At 37.5% G+C, this 26,822-nt stretch overlaps 1 protein-coding gene across 3 annotated transcripts; it reads right to left on the bottom strand.

The window, feature by feature from the left end:
* Window positions 1–435: 435 nt before the first annotated feature.
* PRP4K (pre-mRNA processing factor kinase PRP4K) lies at window positions 436–26,744 on the bottom strand. Of its 3 annotated transcripts, XR_011329123.1 has the most exons (20): window positions 26,615–26,719; window positions 20,891–22,084; window positions 17,841–18,014; window positions 17,418–17,573; window positions 16,617–16,698; window positions 14,839–15,049; window positions 12,300–12,373; window positions 10,745–10,835; window positions 10,224–10,371; window positions 8,838–8,975; window positions 7,477–7,630; window positions 6,387–6,501; window positions 5,697–5,848; window positions 5,137–5,223; window positions 4,199–4,476; window positions 3,705–3,839; window positions 3,146–3,191; window positions 2,537–2,622; window positions 1,667–1,712; window positions 436–620 (listed from the first exon to the last, which is right to left on the bottom strand). XR_011329123.1 is itself a non-coding variant. In XM_069809002.1 (15 exons), exons 1-15 carry the CDS (start codon window positions 26,650–26,652, stop codon window positions 4,273–4,275), a joined length of 3,018 nt encoding a protein of 1,005 aa, XP_069665103.1. In that variant the 5' UTR covers window positions 26,653–26,719; the 3' UTR covers window positions 2,940–4,272. The 3 variants fall into 3 exon arrangements, 1 of the variants encoding a protein (XP_069665103.1); XR_011329124.1 differs by having other exon boundaries at window positions 3,705–4,476; window positions 26,615–26,744; XM_069809002.1 differs by lacking the exons at window positions 436–620; window positions 1,667–1,712; window positions 2,537–2,622 and having other exon boundaries at window positions 2,940–4,476.
* Between the last annotated feature and the right edge of the window lie 78 nt (window positions 26,745–26,822).

Raw genomic sequence — 26,822 nt, 5'->3', positions numbered from 1 at the left:
CATCCCACTTCACCATGCTGCTTCTCCCATGTGACTAGCATCATTTTTTTTCTTATAAAGATTAACCTATAAATATATCTGGCTTCCCTTCAACTGTAATACAATGTAATTCTTTCAACCCCTAACTCATACAGGCTAGTACTTCTCTATAAAGGATAAAAAAAAGCATGGGGAAAATCAAAGTGAAATCCACATGAATTCTCTGGCGCTGACAGAGCTTCCAAAACCAGGAGAGAGCCAACTTAAGAAAAGACAACAGCTCCATTTTACACATATTCAGGAAGACTTTTTCACAGATTCTTTAAGACCTCTAATACCCAAGGAGACAACCCCATTCAAAGAACTATACTTTGGTTTTAGCGTATTAAAATTTTTTCCTATGTTTAGCGGCTTTGCAGTATGACATTTGTCAACACAACAGAAGACAGGATGCAATAAGTTTTAAGTGTACTTTATTAATTTCAAGCAATTGCCACTTCACAACATCCTCCGCCCGAGTTACAATTTTACACATACTGTAGAAGATCGCTCTATCTCCAGCGGTATCACAGACTGGTCTGCCTTCTGTGTACGGGTCAATATACACATAAATTTTCTTCAGAGGTTTAATGCCACTTACCCTATGTATGGAGATAAAGTATTATTAAAAAGGTTTTAAAGGAATCATTATATTGTATCAAAAACTCTCAAAACAGTTTTTAATTTTTATCGTAGTATACACCAAGGTAATAAAATCACATTCTAACTGCACAGGGCTGGTATCTTAGTTTGCCACATATTCAGAAAAACAAGTATGTTAAATGTGAAGCTCCTTGTCACCATGAAGGAGAAGGAAACATGGTAGATTTAGCCAAACTTTCTATATGTGGGACCTCAGGTGAAGACACAAATTACATCTTCATGTACAGGAGGAAAAGATAAATTATCCTCCCTCTTAGATCAGCTGAGAAATAGTTCCAACACGAAAACTCTGCTGCACAGCTGTTCTGTTTGCACCAAGCTGCAACCATTGGAATTCAGCTGACTGCAGTGGCACTAGCAGCTGCTCTGCTCTCCTCAGAGACCACAGGCTACTGGGACAGGTATTGCCTAAAACTGGAGAGGTTTCTTAACAGCACCAAAAAGTCATCAACTGCAGAGGCTTTTGAAGCCAGAACTAAAGATTTTCTGTTGTTGCCAACAAGAAGTACCAGCTGAAGCTGATACTGGATGAAGGACTGAAATCCACTTGTTTTGAGTAACCCCTGTCAGCTAGTCTCTGTATCAACAATAAAGTTTGACAGAATTAAAATAATGAACCTGCTGAAGTTAAAGAAAAAAGTGCATCATCTGCTTAAATATTTACTAGTTAAAACACATATATTTTAACCAAATATAATGGCAGATTTTTTCCTAAATTTTGTAGGTTTTGTACTGATCATTCTATCATTTTAAGAAAACTGGATTTAAACAGTAATTTGCCTACATTTAATTGCAATTAAAAAATCTCTTCAACCAGAAACGAAACAAACACATCTATGTAACAAATTCTAATACAGTAAGTATGTTTCAGGAATTATCAGTACTGCAGCAGTGTTAATCAATTCTAAATTGGAATGCTGGAAACCAAAAGATTAAGACAGAACTACACAAAGAGTACTTTTCATATCTTTTATAGGACAGAAACCTTTGTTCATGTCTTCTGGTAGCCGTCATCTTCTTTTGAGCTGCACCTACAACACAAAGAACAAGTAAACGAGCAACTTTATGCTTCTCCAGAATAGTTTAAAACAGTTCTGTAGGCATTAAGGGGCATCTTTTCTACTGCTTTGTTTCTGTATCACCAACTCATTTCATTGTTTTATATTCCTATTTTAAGAATAAAGTACAAAGCAACAGAAAGAATAAGCTATTACTACATCTGTGTAAAACTGCCCTCAGAAGTGCTGCCTGAAAAACTGCCAGAAGTGCAAGTTACTTTCTGTATTTAACTAGCAAGCAACTAGTATTTCATTAAACGTGAAAGCTAATTTTTTTATTTCCTGTATGAACAAGATACCTTAATATGTGGAAATAAGGAGAGATTATTTTTCATTAAGAATATTACGATATAAATTGAGAAGAGACAGGCTGAAGGTTCCAAATAGGCATACAAAACCACCCATCTCCTGCTTGTTTTCGTAGTTAGTTCATTACATCTCCTTGGTGGGGTATTCCCCACCAGCAGAATGACTGCTTTGTGTCATTTTTCCATTCTTGAGTGCACTAAGAGTGCATGATTGTTGCCATTATGTACCTAGATGGATACAAAAACCCTTCTTAGTTCAAAGAAGTAGTATAAAGTACGTGAAACCAGTGGGGTTTTCACAACTTGTCAGAATATATTAATAAAAATGAAAAGACGAACTTCTTAACATTGTCAAAGAGAATATTAAAACAGCAGTATGAACCTGAAAAGTTTGATTCTGTTGTCCTCACCCTGTATAACCAATTCAAATGTTTCAAGCTCTTCTAACTTGTTGCTAAATGTTTATCTACACATGCTGTCAGAAATAACCTTGTTAGGAAGGTGAAGTTGGTGTCTCAGCAAATCAGACCCATGGAGTAGGCGTTGAGTGGCCTGTGACTCGCTTTCCTTTTTCTCTTTCAGCACCATCAAAAGGAAAAGTGAGAAAAACAGCACAAACATTAGTTAAAGCCTGAATTTAATCCCATGTCCTACAGGAATAATTTCATTACAATGAAAGCAGACAGACAGTATCTGTAGGGTTTTTTGCTTTGTTTTTGTTTAAGCAGTGATAATTATATATCTAATTAACATAGCCTATAGCTCTCCCAAAGATCATAACGTTTAATAATCCCTTTAATTAAATGATTATTAGGAAATGCAGGGGTGGTTCTTACGAATTACCTGATTTACCATCACTGAAGACAGATTCTTTTAAAAATGGCTACAAATGCCTTGTTCACAAAAGACTTTATTATCTAATGATGCATACTGAAAACATACAGAAACCTGCATGGTCCACTTTACATGCAGCAGAACAATCTTCACTTTACAATAAGTAAGTGTCAACTGTTTTATGCAAGAGACAACACTTTAAAGTCACATTTCTTAAAGAAAAGCTTCATTTACAAAAGAAATAAAAGGTAAAGAAGCAATTACCGCTTTTAAAAAGCAGCTGCTTTGTTCAAGAGTGGAAGGTTTATGCCTGTATTGAAAGACAACATGATCACAAATAATGAAAACAATGAACAAATGAAACACTTTTAGCATAAAGCAGTACACTTTCAAAATGACATACAAATAGTTAAAAATTTCATTATGTTGTCTATCTATCCTTTAGATATAAGGTCTTTCGAATGAGATCCCAACATACGTAATTACTAAATGAAAACTCTTCTGTAAGTATTGGTTCTATGTCATAGTGAACTGTATTTAACAAAATGTATACAAAGTCTATAGCAAGTTGATTAAAAAAATTAAAGTAATAAGAAACAGTACACTGAAGGCGCTCTATCCATCAAGTGCGCACTCTCAAAGTTTTAAATGTGATGAACAGAACAGAAGTTGTAACTATGCCACGGTTGCAATGCCAGAAAATAAAACAAGATCATTTATCAAACATGCAGGGAATTCTGCCACAATGCTATTGTCTCTCATTTGTCAGTTGTTCCAGAAAAATAACAGCTTAAACACCGGTGATGTTGATGGGTTAGCTTACCTTCAGTGTACTGAAAGTTGTACACAACCTGCTTTAAAAGAGGAGACCATCCCTGCGGGCAGGCTCAAGAAGGAACAGACCCCCTTCGGCACTGACTACACCAAGGGCATGCTGCTGTGGCCTGCACACACACACCTAGGAAAATGTGAATATAAACAGCATTTATGCTGGCCATTTTTTAAAGACAAAAATGAAGCCAAGTCTGCTAAAAACAAATCAACCACCCAGTATTACTGCTCTTTTTTTTTTTCCTTTTTTTTTTTTTATAACAGATGCTTTTTTCTTTTTATAATATATACGAACTGCAACCATATACATTAGCATTGTACTTCTGTGCAGTCTTGGCAATTAAAACAGTTCTACAGTGAAAATTTTCACATAAGACACAAAACAGAATTACTCTAACATTTCTAAAAGAAATATCAGCCTTGATGTTAATTCAAATGTATCATTTCTTCCTCAACTTTGCAGGGGAAATATTTATGTTTATATACATTAATAACTGCTGTGAAATTTCTTCAGTCTTTGTATCTTAATTACTCAAACCCTTTGAACTTCTTCATCTGGTTTAAATTTTTTCCTGGATGAAGGCGTGCTGCAGAGCCTGGTTGATGCTAATCCGTTTAGCTGGGTCTAACATTAGAATCTGGTCCAACAAGTCCTTTAGCTGGTGTACTTTTTTACGCTGGTCTTCAGGGAGTCGTTGGCACCCAATCAAGTCTGCTAACAGGTCCTTGGTTGGATTAATGGTGCTCATAACAGTAACCTTCTCCTACAAATACAAAAATGGCAACCTTGTAGAACAGAAGGCACAAAACCCCTATCCCTTTCAGAGAGCTTCAGCAGCAACTTTTCTGCAGGGTTCTCTTGTATCTGATCAGCAATGCCCTTTGTCATCACGTGGCCTCACAAATCCTCATGCAGACAAAGGAAAAGAGTGGAAACAACGCTGTCAGGGGCTGCATCTTTCACCAACAGCAGGTGCATACATGAACTTAACATCCCAGTTAACTGAGAACATCAAAATTCCACGTGGAAAGTTCCTGTATCTGACCACCAGATCTGTGATTCTTGATAAATATACTATGTTAAAATGGTGCAGAAAGTAATAGTGACCTCCTACAATATAACCACATCATACTGAAGTTGGACATCCTTCTCTAAAATGAAGTAATTTAAGGATAGATTATGTGGAGATAACCTGTATACCTACCAAGATTAAACTTAAGATTTCTCTTAAACACATTCCTATATTACAAGAAAAATATCTGTTGCCAGTTTGTAACTATGTAACCTGTCCATACTGCTGCAAAAGGACATTCTAATAGCTTATAAAAACTTATTTTTAATTAAGATATCAAGATATGTTTGAAAGACATAGTAGGAAAGCTTGGAAAAAAGTAATAGGCTAGTTGACACATTGAGGACTTACCCTTTCGGTCACTTTATCTACTTCTATATACATAAAGTTGAGATTTTGATCAAAGTGCTGATCTTTGAACACACCTTTTCGAATCATCTGGAAAATGAGGGAGAGGCAAGAGTTTCAGGCAAGTCTCTGTGTCTTACAAATTCCACAATTAGCATCAATGTCTACTAACTTATTGCAACATGAATAATTTAATACTGATGAAAAAATATCAAAAGGACAGAAAGAAATGTCTAGACTGAGTAAAAAATACAGTTCAAGCCAGTTGAAAAAGGACACAGTATCTTCCATTGACTTACGTATTTTTTTTCAGGTCAGTGCTTAGAAGGTTTCTGCTTTCACTTTACACTTAGTCTATGAAAAAGAAGCTGTATACTTTCACTTCATAAGATTTTAAATCAATATAAATTATACAGTCAGAGCGATGTCTGATATTTACTTGCTGTTAAGAGAAGATGTATATTATAAGAAACAGAATTCAGGGAGAAAAAAGAAAGTATGTTCTACTGTTCATTATAGTAGTTTCAGATATTAATTACAAATCATATACTTATTTTTCTTACCTTGTTTGGCATCTTTCCTTTGAGATCCATAGCTAGTTTCAACATATGGTTATTGGTTTTGCCAGGAAAGAGTATTTTTCCTGTATAAAGTTCATATAATGTGCAGCCTACAGACCACATATCTATACCATAGTCATAGATTTTTCCTATAACTGAAACAGAGCAATTCCAGTTAATTCCACAAAGGCAGCCTTAAACGATATAGTATCACAAAACCAGACAGATGAAAAAATGCTTATTTGTAAACTCTTTTGGTGCTCCTCCTCTTAGGAATAAGAATTCACCATAAAAGAAGGATGCAAACCTTTTAACTTTTACAGTATTCCTATTTTAGAAAGGGAGGTTTTTACCTAACAGCCAAACTAATCAGTATGAATTAAGTTAGTAAAAACAAAGAAATCAGAACAATACCTCTAAATTAAAACATAACTATAACCAATCAGAATGACTTCTCCCTGTCCTCACTGAGCTGACCACCAACATACATGAAGAGTCACCCAAGCACGCTTTCAAAGTCTGAATTTTTGACTGCCATATTTCCAGAGTGATGTTTTGCTAAGACCAAGCACAGAGTAAATTCAAGTCAAATTCTCATTTGCTAGTACCGGTATCCTGCTAGTACTATATGGTACTATAGTACCGTATCCTACTACTGCTTATGTGACATGTAGCCATTCCAAACGTACTTACTGATTTCTGGAGCTCGATAAAATCTACTAACTAGATACGGTGTGATGTCATTATCTGCAACATGCGAAGCTGATCCAAAATCGCAAAGCTTTAATATTGTTTTAGACTCATTCACCTGAAAGTTAAGCATAAATATCTGTTAGCACTATTTGTAGACAGAATTGTCAACAGCACTGTGAAAGTGACGATACATTTAAGTCAGAGATAAGAAAAACATTCAGCCTTTAAATTGGAAGTTCTTCCCATATTTCAATCCTTCCTCTCTGTATTCTAAGGAAATTCTAAAACTTTCTTAAATTTAAAGTGACACTTAATGCCTTCAGATCCTACAAAATACAAAAAAAAGGTCAGTTTCCCATACTTTTCCCTTACCAAAATATCCTTGGTGGACCTCGGTTTCATTCCAGATACTGTAACTGTACCAGTTTAGACTTCCAACTCTAGTATCCAGACTACCACTCATAAAACAGCATATTATTCACATTATCTCATGCATACATAGTAAATTTTACTGTTGTGATGGCAAGAAGAGAACATTTTAAGTAAAATAAAAAACTGAGTTTGTCACAGGGATGACCACCAAGAAAACAGAAGGAAACACGTTTGATTCCTCTGATGTAGCTCTCATGCCCTGCTAACCAGGATGTTTAATGGAAACAGAAAAGACACATTAAGGGCTTTTCCCCATTATCTCATTCACGTAAACAAAATCTTCACCCAGACTCAAACAACCTACTTCCATTTGGCAGAAAAGAAGAACATTTTTCAACTACTGACGGAAAAAGTCCCAAGATTTCTCCTAAGAAAGGATACTGTCTTTCTTTGGAAGATCTGCTTTATAGAAAGATACAAGTAGATGCAGGTTTGTTTGAAGAAGACTGTACTAAAGAAAAGATTTTATTTAGATGCTGTATTATATTTATTTCTTACTTACTATTTACACCACGGTAGCATTTTATATCAAAACGCGAACCCTTTTCAGTTAAAGTAAATTTTGACTTCACATAAATTAACAGAATGGTATTTATTTCAAATACTTAATTTTACACTACAGACTGTGCAAAACAAGTTTTGATTATTTCTTACTTACCAAAATATTATCTGGTTTAATATCTGCATGTAGGATATTGCATCTTTTAAGAAGCTTTAAAGCCAGGAATAACTGCTGGCTGTAGGAACGCACAGCTTTAATATGGAGTCCAACATCTTTCCCATACTTCTTCAACACCTCTCGTAAATTCATACTATTAAAAGAAAGAAAGTGAAAGAGAGAAAGAATAGAAAAGAGCTTAACAAAGAAAAATATAGTGGCCTCCTAAACTGCAAGACAAACTTGAACAATCCATTTAGCTTTAGACATTTTTGGAGAAATGCAGCATTCAACTTAACATACATACTGCTCTGTTATCTACAGCAATGAAACAAAAATGCTCATCTATCCTATAGTGTATAATTACTTACTGGACTGGACTTACTTAGTTCAGAACACATTTTTAATCAAGATTAATTTGAGAGGATTTATTTGCACACAAACAGCATTCCTTAACAACTGTAAAGCCTTTGTACTCATTTTCTTCAGAAATCAATAAAAAAGGAAGTACGCAAAAGATACAAGTTGAGGCGGCAATTTTTTGGCGACTTAAACAGCAGATAAAAAGACCACAATTCCAGGACAAGAACATCATTGGATATAAATAATGTGCAAGTGTGTTATAAAGAGATAGTGCAGCAAAAGAAAATAATTTGTTGTGTGGCTTATTAGTGAAAATATAACAGTAATTTCATAATATTTGCACTGCTTCAACATATAACTTATCTTCACCTCAAATACAGCAAAAATTAAAATAGGACATACACAGAAAACTTAGGCTACAACTGATGTCTCTAAGCAGGAATGGGAACTAAGGCAATTAATATATCCAGATCTATCATAATACAGTGTCTACAATTAACCTGTCAAAAGAGCTTAATTATTTAAAGAAAAAGTGAGCGTGCAAAGAAAACACTGCAACAATTTTCTTCCTTAGCCTGTTGTTATATATGTACTCTTCACAGAATATAGAGCATTTGCTGAACCTCCCTGGGAATGCATTCTTACTCCAAGAATTCTAAAATAAAGAATTATGAAAACTAATAAAAATATTGTGACACACACACACAAAAAATCCATTAAGAGCAGCACTGGTGAGATAAACCATTTTTAATAATAAATTATTTTCTTTCAAATATTGTCGAGGCAGAAAGTTCACAATGATGCTTTAAATAAATTAGAAATAGTTCAGTAGCCTGTGGATTTGTGCCTCCAGACATTTTTTTTATTTTAAAGTTCCTTGCATTCTTGAATCTTGGCAATAGAACAAAGTATCAAAACAAAAGCCAAAACCAGAAATGTGAAGAACACTCAATAGTATTTTACTTTTTAAAGAGAACCCCAAACATTTGTCATCTTACCTGAGTGGCTCAAATACCAGACAGAGATGTTGTTTGTGGTAGAAATGCCTGAACAACCGTAGACAATGAAACTTGTCATCAGGATCTGCATCATTGAGCTTCTTCAAAAATTCCAGTTCTTTTAGGCCAGTTTTTTGCCTGAAAACAAAAAAATATGATTATAAAACGAGTGAAATTCTAATACTTTTTTAAAATCTAGACATTCACTTGAGCAGTTATAATTATCTGGAAATGAGAAGTGTCTTGTCATTACTTAAGGTACCACGGCTTTAAAAAAAAAAAAAAAAAAAATCACAACAGTGGTTTGCTGTCAGTGTCTACACATGGGATAAGTTTATTTAATTCTTTGATCTTCAATGTGCATTTGTAACCTACTTATCCTTTCCTCCTCCCTCCAGGCTGCATGTAAAGTTACAACTAGATTTCCTCCTGTAATATAACACTTTAGTTTCAAACAGCATTCACTTGAGAAATTTACTTTTTTTTTTTTTAAGAAAAGTACTTAACCATGTACATTATTAAAAAGAGTTTTAAACTAAACCGACTACAGGGTCAAGTATGCACCCAAATGGATTATCTATACAACATACCAAACTGAAATAGCTTATCACCCCCTCTTTTTTTTTTTTTAAACTTTTCTAGATACCTATTCATATAACTCAAAATAACCCAGTTACACACACAGCAAGACAACTTTTAAAGCTTCCAACATAAAATGCACAGAAAAGATTTAAATTTAAGTTGTCTTTAATGGAAGAGGACATAATACATGACTGTAGAAATACTGCAACAGATACTGAAAATGAGTATTATAGACAAGTCCTCACATAATGTAGTTTAATAGATCATACTTGTTGATGGTCACTCATTCTGAAAGACCTCAAATTTTTTTTTATTTCAACAGGGAGAGTCCCATCCCCTTTTATATATCTTATAGACATGCAAACATATAGAGAATATACAAAAATAATTCATGTATGGAGGTCTTTTTGTAAGTCACAGATGATCGGTTAGGATCCAACCCATAGCCTGCCCAATCGATTTGGTCCATCAAAACAAGATTTTTACATCTCAAAAATTTGATGGCTGGGCAGGACTCATAATTAACTGTAACCTTGTTTCTTGCTACCACTGTTCCCTGCAGTTTTGAAAATAAGAAAGTGCCTGATGAAAATGCAAGTACCCTTCTCCTGTGATAGCTGAAAAGAAGCGTGGATACATAGTCCTCAAGCGCTTCCCATTATCTGGCTCTTATTAGCAGAAAAGGCAGGAATCACAGCTGTAATCTGTTACTTCACTTGAAACAAAGGGAGATTCAAATCACATCATGAAAAACTTCCAACTGTTACATATGCTCTATTATTATTAAACAAAAACATTACTTACATAAGTTCATTGTTCCTGATGATTTTAACCGCTACTTCCTGGTTTGCTCTTGCCATGTCCCTGGCTCGCACTACGTTACTGAAGACTCCCTGACCAGTGTAACCATAGACATTGTAACGTTTATCTAGAACTTCACCTATATTAACACCTGAAGGATAAAATCAAGCAATTTAAAGTTATGAGTGACATATATAATGAAACTTTTTATGAAAAATAAACCATTCTGTATAATTCAGAAAAGCAAGATAAATGGTCTAATCACTTAATTTCATAGTGTACAATGTTTTATACCACCTAGCTTTGTGGATATTATGGGGAACAAACTGTGACTCTGCAAGTCTGGAGTCTTTCTGTAACTGAGGTTAAAACCTGTGTGCTCATTTCATCCATTACATTACACTCAAGTGAGCGCACTGTGGTACATTTACATTAGAGTAACATTTCAGTACTTTCACACGAGGATCTTTTCCATTCAGCACCCTCATTCTAGCTGTTCTTGCGAATCAACAAATACAACTTACGGTAATAGCCTTCTGCATCAGTCCAGTTATCCCTGAGATTGGGGTTTTCTTTGAAGTCTTTTCCAAAACCAGCAGCCCTTAGACGAGCACTCTGAAATAAAAAGCAACAGCTTTGCTTGTGTGGTCTATGTTTTTCCTTGATGTTTACTTACCAAAACCCCTTTTTTCCTACTGATACACTGTTCCTCTCCGCAATACAAACACATTTATTTTGTAGACAAGAGAAACTATTGACTCAAAATGCTATTTACCCACCACTATCTAAAGACTGATGCGAGGAAAGACAATGAGATCAAGCAATAGAACTATTATTAAACATAAATGGGCAAAGTTTCAATTAATACCCACAAGGAACTTTTGTATAAGTTATGTTAGAATGCACAGAATGCAGAGGAAAAAGTCTGAACAAGACTTTTTACTTACAATATGTTGTATTAAAAAAGTTTAGCGATTTGTGAGGAAAATATAACTGTTTAAGCCTTGAATTTCTGTTCATTCAATGCCACTTCACAGATTTCATACTATTATACTTAAAATCACAAAATTACAATTGCTGTTGACATCTCTTAACAGATTTGGTAATATAATGTCACAAATTCAAATCTATGAGTAGTAAAGAATATCTTCAATTGAACAACAGTTACTGGAAGGGGGAACAGCTCACTTACAAGCCATGTAAATCCCCACCTGTAACTTTCAAATTTTTATAAACAGACTCCCCCCCAGTATCCTTCAAGTATTTATCTTTTTCCAGGTCAAAAGGGTCTTGATTTCTTTTTTTAAATTTTATTATTACTACCAGTGTTACTAAAGTGACACCACAGCAGCCTTTTGTCACCAATGCTTCTGTCATAACTAATAGATTGTATTTCTCATAAATCAAAATTAACTAGAGAATTTCTAAGTTAAGAAGAAAGTTGTTGTCTTGACTTATTTCTCAGTGTTGTGCATCAGCAATGAGGTAGATTTACAGAGAATGGCAAGTAAAGTCTCAAAACTAGTCACTGGACTGCAATATTTGCAGGCCACTTCAGCACATTTAGAGAAAAGCTGCTGGAATAGTGCAAAAGTAAAAACAGGAAATGTATCTCTTGTCCAAAAAAACCCCCAAACCACCCACCAAACAAACCACCATATTACTCCAACACAGCATCATTAGCAAATTAAAATATCTTGCACAGACGCTTTTTAATTAACCATACACAAACTGCTGAAAAAAGCACTTATTTAGAACAGTGCAGCATGGTAACATTAACATAAAGCTTAACTTACAAACAGGTTTGTTACCGCGTGCCATTATAGGTCCTATTCAAACAGGAGGTGAATTCCCCAATTGCTTTACTCTGGTAAAACTACCACTAGTTTCAGCAGGCTTTCTTTCACTGAAATACTAATTAAGAACTACTTTGTCTGCCTTGGCTGATCAAAAGATTCAGAACATACCATCCACTCAGTTACACATGCTTTTACAAATCAAAGTTCCCACAAACCTCAAGTGACAGTTAACAAAAATCAAGCAAAAAAATCATACATTTCATCTCCAAGAATTACCTACATCAAAGTATGCAGCAAACATATCATCTGATTCTGTGAACATATCAGGAGCTAGCAGTTTCTTCTGAGCTGAACCTTAAAATGAAATTTAGATTACTCAACATGAAAAAGACAACAAACTAACTCTGTTACCAATATAATTCATGACTTGGTATCTTTACAATATAATCTAAGATCAGTATGTTGGCAAACAGGTAGCTCTACTAATGTTTCTAGCAAATACATTTTACATTCTAGAAATACAAAACTCATGTTGGTTAAGTTCTTCAAAGCACTCAAAAATTTATACCTCCTTGAAAAATTAAGTATAATAGGTTTCAAATAATTCACACAGCAGAAAGAAAAAAGTACACACTTCTGTGATCCCTACAGACAATGACTCACTCTTTATATATGTATAAAAAGAAATACAAAATGACTGTATATATAAAAAATAGACATATTTTCAATACACAAGTTCAGGCTTTTCTGCTAATCACAAGGTATTTTACTAAAAACCAAAGCTGTAAAGCCCAGTTGCTGTTTCTTTTGAAAATGTTTTCTTCAACCCTGTCAAAAAGGACCTTGGGTGTAACTTTTAGTCAAAGATAATGTTAACTATTATGTTTAAAAGAAACATTTTTAATGTGGGCAAGATTATCCCCTTCTCACCTTTTAATTATCTTTAAAGTCCCAAAGACATTTTACTTGGTTGATAAAAGCAAAGAAATATAAATTAAGTACACGTTAGTGAAAGCAAGTAAACTTCAAACTACTTCATAATACACATTATGGTAGCATCCCTTCATGACCACAGTAAATCACAAACACTCCCTTTAGGGTATGAAGCAATGGAAAAAAATTAACAGTTAATCTCAGATGCTTCAGGTCTCATGATGCACATAGCCAACCACTTCCATACAAAATAACTAGACTAAAATCTTCTGGCAGCATCAAAAACTCCCATCCATCATGCCGACACGGCTGTTTCAAGGTACAGACCTGACACTATGGTGAGACAGGTTACACTGTTGTTTCAACATATAGACCCTTCCAGCAACTTCCTCAAATTTTCTTTTTAGTTCCAGTTACTCACACTTGCACTGGGCTACCACAAGTTATTAAACTAGATCCTTGCAAATTACTATCCTGGCCCTATATGAGGTCAGGATATAAATAAAAAATGGCTCTTACAAAGAAAAGATGATTCATTGCTTCCATCTGTTGTTATAGCCACCTCCAACTCAGAATCTTACCAATATATGAAAATACCCAGATTTGAGTGTAACTGATCTGTTTTTAAAAACAGACCTTTTTCATACCTTAAAAATGTCTATGTAGTTAATGGGTATCTTTTCATATACTTTAGTGGACAAAATTAGAAAGCAGTATGTGCCTCAACAAAAAAGGAAAAAGATATTGTCTGTTCAACATAAGAAGACTAGGTCTAAACTTGTGGTATGCAAATAAAGGAAAAGTGCATAAGAGAGTTCTTTCCACCTACATCGCAGGAGAACAATCTGAAAACATACGGCTCAAGGGAACACCAGAACAAACTACAGAGCAGTACACTAGTCCCGAAGAGATGCAGTTTTATTACTTCAAAGAGAAGCATCCACTAGAAGATAGCATATTTAGCCCCCAAGGATACATCTAGCACATGACATGAAAAACAAGCTAACTGTCCAACTATTTCCTGAGGGTTTGGGCAGGTCTCACAGCCCTTGTTAAAACGGTGTGCTGTTGCAATTAAACTGTAAAGAGAAACTGAAGTAGTTAAAACTACTTCAAGTATGACCACTCAGCAACTAGGCACTCCTTTGACTACTTGGAAAATGTACAGTAATCCACTTTCGAAAGACAAAAAAAAAGGCAAAAAAAAAAAAAGCAGATTTTCAATATTACAGGGTGCACTGGGACATGGTCTATGTTCCTTTTGCTGCAGCAGGCACAAGGCAGGTTTTATATCAGTATGTGTTTCATTTCAATATTGCTGTACAACAGATTATGTGCAGGGAGGAAGAGGAGGAAATAGCCATTTCTTCAGCAAGAAGTTATGCCACCAAAATAGACTTACTAGCAATGGCTCTCAAAAGCCTTAATCATTCTAAATGACTACAGACCCACCTATGTTCTTCTGACCCAGTGGCTTTGACAAAGAAATGGACAAAAGGCGCATGGTTTCCAACCTACCCCAAAATAAAGACTAGGACTATATTAAACTTCTAAGAAAACAACATGCATAAGTGAAAAGAAAAATTTGGAAGTTAAAAAGGGTGATTCTTAACTATAGACATTGTTATTTGCTCTTCCAAATGTATAGCGTGAATTGTGTTAAGAGTTACTAGAAATATAGAGAGCACGTTCCATTCATATCATCCTGCTTAACGAGCAAGCTTTATTTTAATGTTATGTTTTAAGTAGCATAATATTCATGGAAACATTCTCAAATTCTGTCCAAAAAGTCAATCTATTTCCAAGTCTGGAAGTATACAAGGAAACTAAGGAAAATGCCTGAGCTTTCATAAATTGCATTATAAAGCGAGATTTCAGATTCTTACCGTTGTTCTGTTCAACTGTCATGAGGTTGTGCTTGGCTTTTACTGATGCCTCAAATGTGTCCACATTTTCCCGTTCGTACTCCTTAACATCAGCAGCTACTCTTTCTAGGATGTCATCTGGCGAATTTGAGCGACTACGCGTACTACTTTGAGGACTGCTTGGTTCAGATGGTACAGATATATTACTGTCTTCTGTCTGGCCTTTGTATTTCTAAAAAGAAATTTAATTATTAATCTTACCATCACAGCTTATCACAATTTAAACATTTTTATACTCACCCTTTCAAACCTTAACCTTTGCTTTTGTAATCACCTACATCTCTAAAGGCAACAGATTATTTGCAGAATGGGATATAGCTTTTGAAAACTCATTTTGCCACAACGCACCACAGCCCAGACCATAAAAATAAGACTGAAAAATTCATGTGTGTCCTTTAGGCTTTTCCATTTCTGTAAAAAACAATTTTTATTGAAGATTAACTATGATGTTATGCGTGACAAAATGTCAATAGCGATAGACTTATTACTAAACCATTCTGGCACACAAGTCTTGAAATCAAGTCTTTAAGGAAAAATTAATGATTTTATATCTTAACATCTTAGAATCTTTCACATTTTTATTAGTGTTACGGTACAGAAAAGTAGTTTTTAGATTCAAGTTTTTTATTTGAATTGGAAACCCTCTTTATTTATTCATTCTTGTTGAAAAATTTCAGATGCATTAAAAAAGTTCAAGACAACACCTTTACAAATTGTTTTTTTTTTAACTTAAGTTGTGTGAAGTTATAAAAATGTCACTTCCTCTCCCAAAAGTTAAAAACCAAAATGAATAAATGCTGATACCACTCAGTTATCAAGGTCAAACTATTCAATAATACAAGCAGAGGTTTCCTATTTAGGGAATGAAGCTCTGGAATTTGCTTCCTGTATGGACCAGCAACTGGCCTTTAAAAATAATTGACTTTAAATCATTTTGCTCAGTCATAGTTCTGAAGGATTTTACAAAGGGCTTTGCACAAAAGTCAAATGATGAACGGCATTTTTAGTGCTGTTTAAAATAAGCAGCACATTATAACTGGTGTTTTTACAACTAAATATTAAGCAAATATGCTGCAGTATTTTGCTTATTATGTTCTAACTGTGTGCCAAATCCCAACTTTAAAAAAGATAACTGACGGTAGAATTACATACCCTTTGGCTACAGCTCCCTTTCAGGGGTCTCAATCACATATTACCTGTCACTACTGTTACCTTCTTACCAGGAGTAAGAAGTTCATGGGAACTCATATGTGTAACTGAATACATTATCTATGTTCATGAAGGGGGAACCCATCTCAGTGGCTTTATGAAGTTTTGGAAAAAGACAAGGAGAACTTCTACTTGAAACAAACTGATCAGTTAGGTTAATTGATATGTAACTTAATGCTATATTGACATTATGATATAAATGAAACAGCTACAAAGAAAACCTACATATTAAGATAACTGAAGAACATTTTTAACATGTCATAGGGCTGTCAGAATGTTTAAATGTAGCACAAAAATGACTCGCAGAAGAGTTGCTTCAGTCTTAAAAGCAATGCTCTTGCGATAGAAGCGTAAAGTTTAACTGAGACCAACATTTACAATAAATTAACTGGCAAAAAATATAATAATAGCAATTACTATCATAATGCAGTAATAGGCTAAGAGCCCTCCTTTATCACCTTTATCACAACATTTTACACTAAAACCAGAAAGTTAGTTTCTGTAACCCACATGATAATATAACCATGTACCTGAACAATTGCTTGCCGCTGTAATCTTCTTTGCCTTATCTCTGCTTCTTCATCCTCTTCTTCCAAATCAAAGTCTTCAAGACTATAAAAATACAATTATTTTTTATATAACATCATAAACATGAGATTATCTACTGAATTTTACCAAATGCAGTTCTTTGGCGCAGAAAGAACACAAGATATTAAATAGCTGTTCAACTGACTCGGAAAGCAAAGTTGTATTAAATCCCAGTGTGTATATTTACATCTCCTTACAGAGAAAATTTATCTTTTGGTATCTCATCGAGACTTTGCATATCTCATTTTTAACTGCAAACAATTAAGAGTAACTTTTTTAAAAGAGAAAAACAACAAAAAAATCCTTGTTCATTTTCCTTCCAGCATCATAATTCTTCAATAATTTGATTAAGAATGCATACTTTTGTGCAGTTGGATTAAGTAGATATTTAGCAAATATAAAAACAATTTGCAGATAGCAATTAATCCATTCAGCTATTACAGTTTTTCCTCAAGAGCCCAAATATTTTCACAAGATACCTATCAAGTTGAATTTAGAAAACTAACAACATATCATTCCCTCAGGTCTGCCCACTAGCCAACAGGTCTTGATATTTCTTGCATACTCCAAAGTTTTTCAGATCATTCCAACAGTAATTTGACAAGATCACAAGTACTAAAACATGATTAAGGTTTTAGGTGACAACCCAAAAACTACACCATGAAGGTAAACGTCCATTCACTCTCAGTATCAGTGGATCTGCCTTTTTAGATAATCAGCACAAGTTAGAAATTAATTCTTACTTTTCATCTGATGAAGACTCCTGTTCAGCTTTCATACCCTCAGAGAGACTACCTTTAAATTTGTCTTCTTTAACTTTGCTTCTGCTCCTACGTCTATGGCCACCACGTGACCTGGACCTCCTTCGAAGGCGAGATCTACTTCTTCGGCCTCTATCCCTGGTAACAGTAAGAGGGGTTTGGGAGGGGTTGGTTTGGTTTGGATTTTTGAAAAAAAGGAGGAAAACCTATTCATAAAACATAAAGGTACATATGACTACAAGTAATAAAACAAATTAATTCATGGAGGACAAAATGAATTCAACTATGCTAGCACATATCAAAGTGGACCAAAAAAATGCATCATCTTTTTACAGATAAGATAGCAATCTTTATTCTATTAGTAATATTTTACAAAATATAATAAAAAATGCAGTGTGTCTTTACCTCCTCCGAGGAGACCTACTCCGCCTTCTTGGAGATCGGCTACGTCGAAGGGGTGAACGAGACCTCCTTCTAATGGGGGACCGAGACCTTCTTCTGGATGGGGACCATCTACTGGGTGGGCTAACATCTTTTGATCTTTCACGTCTAGACAAAATATCATCTCTGGTCCGTGTTCTTAAAACAGAAGAAGAGAATGGTTGTAAAATCAGGAGCAAACGAAAACCAAAAATCACACTTCCCTCTAAAAGCTCACTTTAAAATCTTACTGCAGGTGAGGGACCACCAGATGGGCTTCTGAAGGACGGATGGATAAGTATGTTTGCAGAGCTGGCTGCCCTTCCTGTGTGTGTCTCCCCAACCCGGGAAATATGACCCCGTACATAGGTCTAGTTCAGGACAACTCTGGAAACAGAGCTTGTTAATTACTACCACAAAGCTAAGAGAGGTTTTAAAAAAAAGCTTGTGTTTAGGTTTTACATAAGTAGTGGCCTGTTTTACGTTTATCAGAAACAGTATTTAAACCATAAATAAAACCCAAAAACTAATTCCTGAGAATTTTCTCAGCAACTTTACAACAGAGTACTGAAATTTAGGACCATGCTACTCCACAGCAATGATTTTAATGTCTGTTTCAATTTGGGCACTAGAACCGGATGGCTTCAACATTTCACACATTCTAATACAGCAGCTGAAGACTAAAATTCTTAATTAACATATAAACTACCCCTTCGCAAATTAAAAAATAAATCAAGTTTGACACTATATGCTATTCAAAATTTGCTCATTCTTGTCTATACAGATTCACAATTATTCAAGAAAAAAAATCCTCGATGGGACAACTACATTAAAAAGCTTAATTGTATTCCATGACAGCAAGACTTCAATCAAAAATTGGAAAGGATGCAAGTTAAAAATATTTAACAACTATTCTAATAAGTCTGCAACAGAAATTCTTGAAAAATATTTCCACACCATTGTTCAAAGAAAATGTTGCTACTTGAAATTGTCTGGCAGCCTGAGTAATTACAGGTAGTTAAAACTCCAACATAGTTGGAGTTCGTTCAGGATGTCCCGCAAAGAAAGATTATTTCTGCTGATTTATAAATACTTCCAGCAGAAGATATTTCTTAGTAGTCCCTCACTCACATGCTGCTCACCACAGTGTTACAGAAGTATGAATTTGATAGCAAAATTCTGGACACACGCATCACCTGAAAGAGCGTCTAGACAACTAATTCAAACTGGCTGTGATGCAAGCTGTCATGAGAAATGAAAACTGAAAGATGCAAAATGCTACAGCAGAAAAGTCAAATACCATCATAGGATCATAGAATAGTTTGGGTCGGAAGGGACCTTACAAGGTCATCTAGTCCCAACCCCTCTGCCGTGGGCAGTGACACCTTCCGCTAGACCAGGTTGCTCAAAGCCCCATCCAACCTGGCCTTGAACACTTCCAGGGATGGGGCATCCACAACCTCTCTGGGCAACGTGTTTCAGTGCCCCACCACCTTCGCAGTGAAGAATTTCTTCCTTACATCTAACCTAAATCTACCCTCTCCCAGTCTAAAACCATTACCACTTGTGCTACCACTACATGCACTTGTAAAAAGTCCCTCTCTGGCTTTCCTGTAAGCTCCCTTCCAGGTACTGGAAGACTGCTATAAGATTCCCAGAGCCTTCTATTCTTCAAGCTGAACAACCCCAACTCTCTCAGCCTGTCTTCAAAGGAGAGGGGATTGTCTTCGTGGCCCTCCTCTGAACTCACTCCAACAGGTCCATGTCCTTCTTATGTTGGGGGCCCCAGAACTGAACACAGTATTCCAGGTGGGGTTGTGCCGATATGTTCCTAATTCACCAGAAAGCAGTCAGATAAACTGCTAGCATTTACAATACTTGCTTAATCTGGGTAACACCACTGGGGCCATCCTCCAAAGTAGCTGCAGTATTGCTACGCAGTAGTACAGACAAATAAACTGATAATGTGCCTGTAGAAGATACCCTGTACTCGAAACCAGAGTAACCTTCAGTGATACAGGCAGAAAGACTTTCACATCTATCAGGTGCTTATTTACTGAGCTTGATCTTTGTGGTTCCAATACATGGTTTTAAATTCATACTTCTTTGTTCTTAATTCTTGGAGTGGGTGAGGCTAAATGCCATGATAAAAAGTTTTAAATTATTCATTATCCAAAAGGAATGCTGAACTCTTCTGCCTGTTTAACTTAATACCTTTAATGAACTAACTTCCAAAAACGTACACACTTCTATTGTTCTCTGCTTGGGAACTTACCATCCAGGCCACATCAGCTTCAGAGAAGGAGATGCTAGTAATTACTGTCTCATGGTTTATATTAAATTTCAAGGTAACTGCTTTCATAGGCTAAATTGTCTTTTAAAAAAAAATGCCAAGACTAAAAATATTTCGGTCTTTCTCCTTTTAACTGTATGCAAAATATGGTAATGATATACAGCAGACCAATAACGAAGCAACACTACCATACCTTTAGCAAATGAATACAAAATATTTTTAAGAAAAAAAAAAGACTGTGAGAAGGACATCTTGATATAAAAGATTTGCTTACATTCACATATGCTGACTCTAACATTAGAGGTTTTTTTGAGGGGGGGAAAGGGGTTAATTACCCACTTTTAGCCAACACTGATATATAAGAGCAGAGGGAACTCTCACTCCACAGAAACTCCTGAAAGCAACAGGACTATTAACTAAGAAACAAGATAGAAGCCAAATTCTGAATCCAACCGAGCAACAAAAAAGAGAACCTGAGCTACAAAACTTGCTCCCTGTAGTGGTGTGAGCAGCAAATAACTCGGCACTTTAACAACCAAAACTGAATTTGCATGTCTGACAGCTGGGGGAAGTATTTTTTAAAAAACTAAATACATACAAAGTAAGCTCATAATATAATGTACGATCTGATTATCTTTTTTAATAGCTACTATCAGAATAAAACTGAGAGATAAACACCGAACTAGAAGATAGTTCATCCTGTAATGCATTTTTGCAATGGTTCATGACATCTTTAAGTTACCTGGGAGAAGACAGACGCCTCCTTTCTGATTCTCTTCTTTTCCTTTCTGCAGATCTACTCCTCACTCTTCTAACCGGAGACCGGGTTCGAGAGGGGGATTTACTCTGTTTAGATCTACGATCATTGAAGAGAGGGGATCTGCTTCTTCTTGACTTTTCACGTTGTTTAGGAGATAAGCTTCTTCCTTTTGGGCTACGGCCAGGTCGTCTAGGGGATCTGTTTTCTTTCCCTGAAGAAGCATCTTTAGAAGGAGATTTAATTGGCTTTTTTTCTTTGTCAGTCTCTGATCTCCTAGGTTTTCTATCTTTGGACCGTGATCTTCTATCTTTGGATTTGCTTCTTAGTTCTGTTGGAGATTTAGATTTTCTGCCACGATCTCTGTTTTTGTTTTCATTTACAACTGGAGACTTTCTGCGATCTCTTGATTTACTTTTATCATCAGCCTTATTTCTATCCTCTGGGGGAGATTTAGACTTTCTGTTTTTCTCCTGAGATCGCCTTTTAAGCATTGGAGACCTAGATTTCCTTGTCTGATCTTGAGACTTACTTCTCTTATAAGGGCTTTTGGATTTCCTCCTCTCTTTTGACTTGCTTCTAGTTGTCTTCTCTTTGATTCCGTCAACTCCTACCTTGCCTTTCTTTTTGTCAGATCTGTGCCTAGTCCTTTCTTTTGATTCACTCTTACTTCCTTTCTTGGAACTAGTTTTATTGTCCACAGGTTCTAATTTCCCCTTAGTGTTTGACTTAGCTGTAGGTCTCGTTCCATTTCGCACTTTTTCATTAATCTCCCCCTCTTCTTCAGATCCTGACTCATAACCTTGTAATATTAATCCCATCCCAGACTGGACTTTTCCTTCCATTAATTCATTTTCAAGTTCAGCTTTCAATAATGCTCTTTGTTTCTCCAAGTCTTCCAGAGGAGCTAAAAAATCAATTTTAGTTCTTTTAGCTGGTCCATCTTCTTTGTCAGAGGTATCAGCTACCTCTTTCCGTTTATGTTTCTTATGTTTGTGTCTGTGTTTATGTTTTTTGTCCTTATCTTCTTCTGAAGAATGTTTATGTTTCTTGTGTTTACTTCGGTGTTTGTGTTTCTTTTTTTTGTGTCGGCTGTGCTTGTTCTGAGGTTGGTCTGCTTCTGATACTTCCCCATTTTCTTCATTTACACTTTTCTCGGATGCATCAGCATCCTCAACCCTGCAAAAATTAAAACTAGAGATCAGTACTATTAACTCACTGCAGTCCGTAGTCTTGTGTTGACAGTCTTTTTTATGATAGAAACTAACTGGCATTTAATTACCTACCTTTGGGACAATTAAAAATGTACAACTAATGTAACTAAGTTATAACTGCAGATACACTTCATGAACAGACAGCTACGAGTTGAAAAAGAAATACTATGGGAGGAAGATACAGCAACTGCACTAACAAAACAAAACGTGTGGGTGAAATCAATGCTTACGCTTTTACGTTCAATATTGACAATATCTGTTGACAGTATTCAATAGTGCTGCATATTCATGCATCCTGTCAGTCCACCATCTCTCTTATTTGCTACTCCAATCCAAGCTATGACTTTTAAAAGTATTTTCAAATGGCAGAACACAGTTGTGCTCCAAAGATCAAAACTTATTTCAAGGGATGATGCTGACTACCTAATGAGACCATCTTGCCACATCTCACACAGTCGACCGATTCTCTGAACTGCAATTTCTTTCTGTAAGTGTACGCACCTGTTAGAAAAATCAAGAACTGTTCTTACCATGCATTTATAGTATTTCTGCAATACAAGGAACACTACTGAGGAACAGGACAAATTCAGAAAGTCTAATTTCAGAAAAGCTTTCTGAGAGTATACAGCAGACTATCAGCTTCCCAAGAAAAAAGCAGTAATCTTTAGGCCTGTAAAATGGCATTGGCCGAAAAAGCAGAACATAAGTCTACAGGAAGTTATTAAAATAATAATAATGTACAGTGTTTCTTCTAAAAAACCATAATCATTTCAGTTAGCTAGTCACAGCAATAAGCAATTTAAACAGTGTACTTAATAACTTCAAAAATTATAATGTTATGCACTCACTTATATTACCTTACTTAGATGCTGAAACTGGCTTACCAATTGGTTTTTTAGTGTTTAGCAAATACCTCCTAATCTCTTTCAGAACATCAATTAAGTTACTGTCTGTGGTAAGAAAGATATTTGCCTTTTGAAATCTGTTGCCAAATATTATAGGTGCCAGAGTTCACCTTTCTACAAACTCACCCCATCTAAACTACAGTTTCAGAATTTACTAGCTAACGCTTTAATAATTTAAACATAGGTTTTTCTGTATCCCAAGCCTCATTCATTGAAAAGAAATTCCCTAAACATGATGGTCAGGAGTGGTGGGGGGATGTACACAGAAATGTAGAAATATCTTCTGAACTCTACTAGTTTCATATGAAGGTTGTTTCTGAAGAATATAATCAATGACCCAATAGAATAAATATATCAGAGGTATTCTAAGCCAGGCCTAAAGGGTGGCACTTCACTATAAATCAATTAGCATCTTCCTAATTAAGGACAGGATCTTCAAACAGCACACAGTTACTAATTCTCTCCTGCTTGAGTTAATGCAAAATCTAGTACTAGTAAATAGTCCAGACTTTTCTGCAACATACAATAAAATTATTTGCTAAAACCATTAACACTTTAGTGCTCTGAAATGAGAAAATTCCTAAGGGAACAGACTGTTTGGGTTAAAAATATGCTATATTCACAGACTTAAGTCAGAATGCTTTATGCTTTTTCTTTTAAATCTGTCCTGGTTTCAGCTGGTATGGTGTTATGTCTTGGATTCAGTATGAGAAGAATGTTGATAACACACTGATGTTTTCAGTTGTTGCTAAGTAGTGTTTAGACCAAGTCAAGGATTGTTCAGCTTCTCATGCCCAGCCAGCAAGAAGGCTGGAAGGGCAAAACAATTCGGGAGGGGACACAGCCAGGACAGCTGACCCAAAATGGCCAAAGGGGTATTCCATACCGTGTGGTGTCATGCCCAGTATATAAACTGGGCGGATTTGGCCTGGGGGGGGGGGGGAATCACTGCTCAGGAACTAACTGGGCATTGGTCAGCGAGTGGTGAGCAATTGCACTGTGCATCAACTGTTTTGTATATTCCAATTCTTTTATTATTATTATTGTAATTTTATTATTGTTGTTATTACCATTATTATTTTCTTCCTTTCTGTCCTATTAAACTGTTCTTATCTCAACCCACGAGTTTTACCTTCCCCCCCTCCCCCAATTCTCTCCCCCATCCCACTGGGTGGGGGGGAAGTAAGTGAGCAGCTGTGTTGTGCTTAGTTGCTGGCTGGGGTTAAACCATGACAACATCCTTACCGCTACTTCTGCTTACTCAAAGCATATAGAAAGAAAGGTGTTTTTCTTAATTGCTTCTTCCTGACACTCCACATCATTAAGACAACAGAATATCAGAAAGAAAGAGGCCAAAATGCCTTAAAATTAGTTTGCTCTATGTTCCATTTGGCACAAAAGACATGAAAAGAAGGAAAAAGTATTAAGTGTAAAACTTTTTAACTTTTTCAACTTAGGTTTGCAATGCAGAGCAAGTACATCAGTGACGTAAGTTGGCTAAAGGGCAGAGAAATGTCACAAGGAGAATTTTAAGGGAACTATGCATCTTTCAAGATTTCTTTCAGTCAGATAGAGGATGCTGTATAAGTCCCTGATTAACGCATTAATGGTACTTCAATACATTACAAAAATGTTACAGGACAACAAAAATCACACCCATTTAAGTTGCTTCAGATAAGTCTTCCTTCTCTTAATAGCAGTAAATGACACTGAAATCTATAAGGAAGTTATTTTGTTATTGTTAGGTGTTTTAATGTTATGTAATAACCTCACCTTCCATTCTGTAAAAGCAAACTGGTAGCAGAGGTGCCAGATGAGATACCTCACCACAGCAGTATCTCAGGCCACAACAGACTGCTAACACAACTGCCAGCTTTCTTTGCTTTTGTACCTCAACTACAAAATTACTATTAACTTCATTAATATGCATTAAGTATTTCAGAGTTTCTTCATGTACAGGAATCTGCTTATTTCAAGTAATTCTGTGGATAAACTTTTACTTCATTTAAATGCTTCAGAGGTGTAATGACATGGATGAGAAACCTTTTAAGAAGATTTCAGAAGGTGACGAGGCAGATGAGTATCTACATGTTTAGGTGATAATGGCTTTAATTGGAGAGGAACTGTGCTGCGATCTTGTTATAGCCCCACTTTTTCTTACTTTTGAATTCAAGCAGAATGATAGGAAGTTCATGAAGATTTGCAAAGAGATTTCACCCATCTTTTCCTACATTCAGGCTTCCTATCATCAGGTTTTACCTTATTACGCTTAGTTATGTTTCTCTATGCAATACTAAACTCTCCTCTTCATCCGCTCCTGCATTTTACGTGGTTCACATGTACATCCACTGCTTCTCCTCACCTGTTTTCTACTCCCACGACTAACAAGCAAAAAACCCAAGCCTCAAACTGCAACTTTTTAAGGCAGAAAAAATAGAGAAAGCGGTTTATATGGCCAAAACATTTATATAGCAAAGAGGAGCAATAAAGTAAGCCTTAGGATGTCAACTCTGGGCAAAAGTTCCAGAAAAGAAAGCGTTCACGAGCTCGTGAGCGCCGGCAAACCCAAATCTCACGACGCTAAGCGGGGTGCCAGGAAAGCGCACCCCCGGAGCCCCGGTCCGGCGGGGAGGCGGCGGCGGCGGCTCGATCTTCGCTTCCCAACGGGAGCCGGGAGTTGCCAGTCATTTCGAGGGCTGGAAGGAGGGGCTGGCGGCAACAAATCGCTTTTTGCTTCCACCAGCGCAGGCACTTTTTATAACGCGAGAGCGCCCGGGACTCGGGGGGAGGTGGGCTCGCCGCAGGGCGGGCAGCGACTCGGCGGCAGGGCAGCCCCGAGGCACCCGGTGGTCCGGCTCCCCCCTGCACCGCTCGTCCGGGGCGGCCTCGCTCGGACGGAGAGCCGCGGGGATCCCGGGCAGCGCCGGACCGCCGTCGCCTCAGGGATGCCCGAGCTCTGGGCGCCACCGGGCACTCGCCCGGCCCGGGAGGGCAGCGCCCGCGCAAACACGCGGAGGACGAGGATCTTCCCCCCCCCCCCCCGGGGGCAAACCCGTTTCCCCGGGGAGGGGCAGGAGAAGCGGGAGCGGGGACGGCACGGCCGGAGCCCCCCCACCCCCCTCACACACACACACACACACACACACCCCGCCGAGGCGGGAAGGCGCACGCGGAACTGAGGACACGCGCCCGCCGGTCCCGGCTCCGCTTCCCCTCCCCCCGCCCCCAGCGGGCCGGCTGGCGCGCGCCCGGCTCGCGGCCTCTCCGCGCGCCCCCCCGCCCCCCCCTCCGCTTCCCTTCCCCGGTCCCCAGCCGGCGGGAGGCGGCTCCCGCACCCCGGCCCCGCTGGGCCGCCTCACCGCGGGGCGGCCGGCGAGCGGCTCCTATAGCAACCCCTCTTCGCCGGAGCGGCCGCCTTCCCCCATCTCCCTCCTCCTCCCTCACCACCTCCACCCGGGCCGCTTCTCGTCGTCCTCCCCACCTTCCCCCCCCCCCCCGCGTCCCCCGCCACCCCTCAAGCCCGCGCTTCTCCCTCAGCCTCCCTCCTCCCCGAGGCGCCATCGCGAGGAGCCTCCCAGCCGGTCTCTTACTCGGGCGCTCGCAGCTCGGGCTCCGCCGCGGCGGCCATTTTGAACTTCCAAACTCCTTCGCTGCCGCTGGGGAGACGCGGGGCCGCGGCGCACGCGCACGGTAGGCGCCGCGGGGGGTGGGGGGGGAGGGCGGGTTGAGGCGGGGGCAGCCGGCCGCCGGAAGTGAACTCCGAGTCCTGGGCAGGCGGCGGGGCGGAAGCTCCGCCTC

The sequence above is a fragment of the Haliaeetus albicilla genome, chromosome 21 (assembly GCF_947461875.1).
Source record: "Haliaeetus albicilla chromosome 21, bHalAlb1.1, whole genome shotgun sequence".
Taxonomy (NCBI): Eukaryota; Metazoa; Chordata; class Aves; order Accipitriformes; family Accipitridae; genus Haliaeetus; species Haliaeetus albicilla.
The sequence above is the reverse complement of the archived record's forward strand: the minus strand, read 5'-3'. Positions and strand labels throughout refer to the sequence as shown.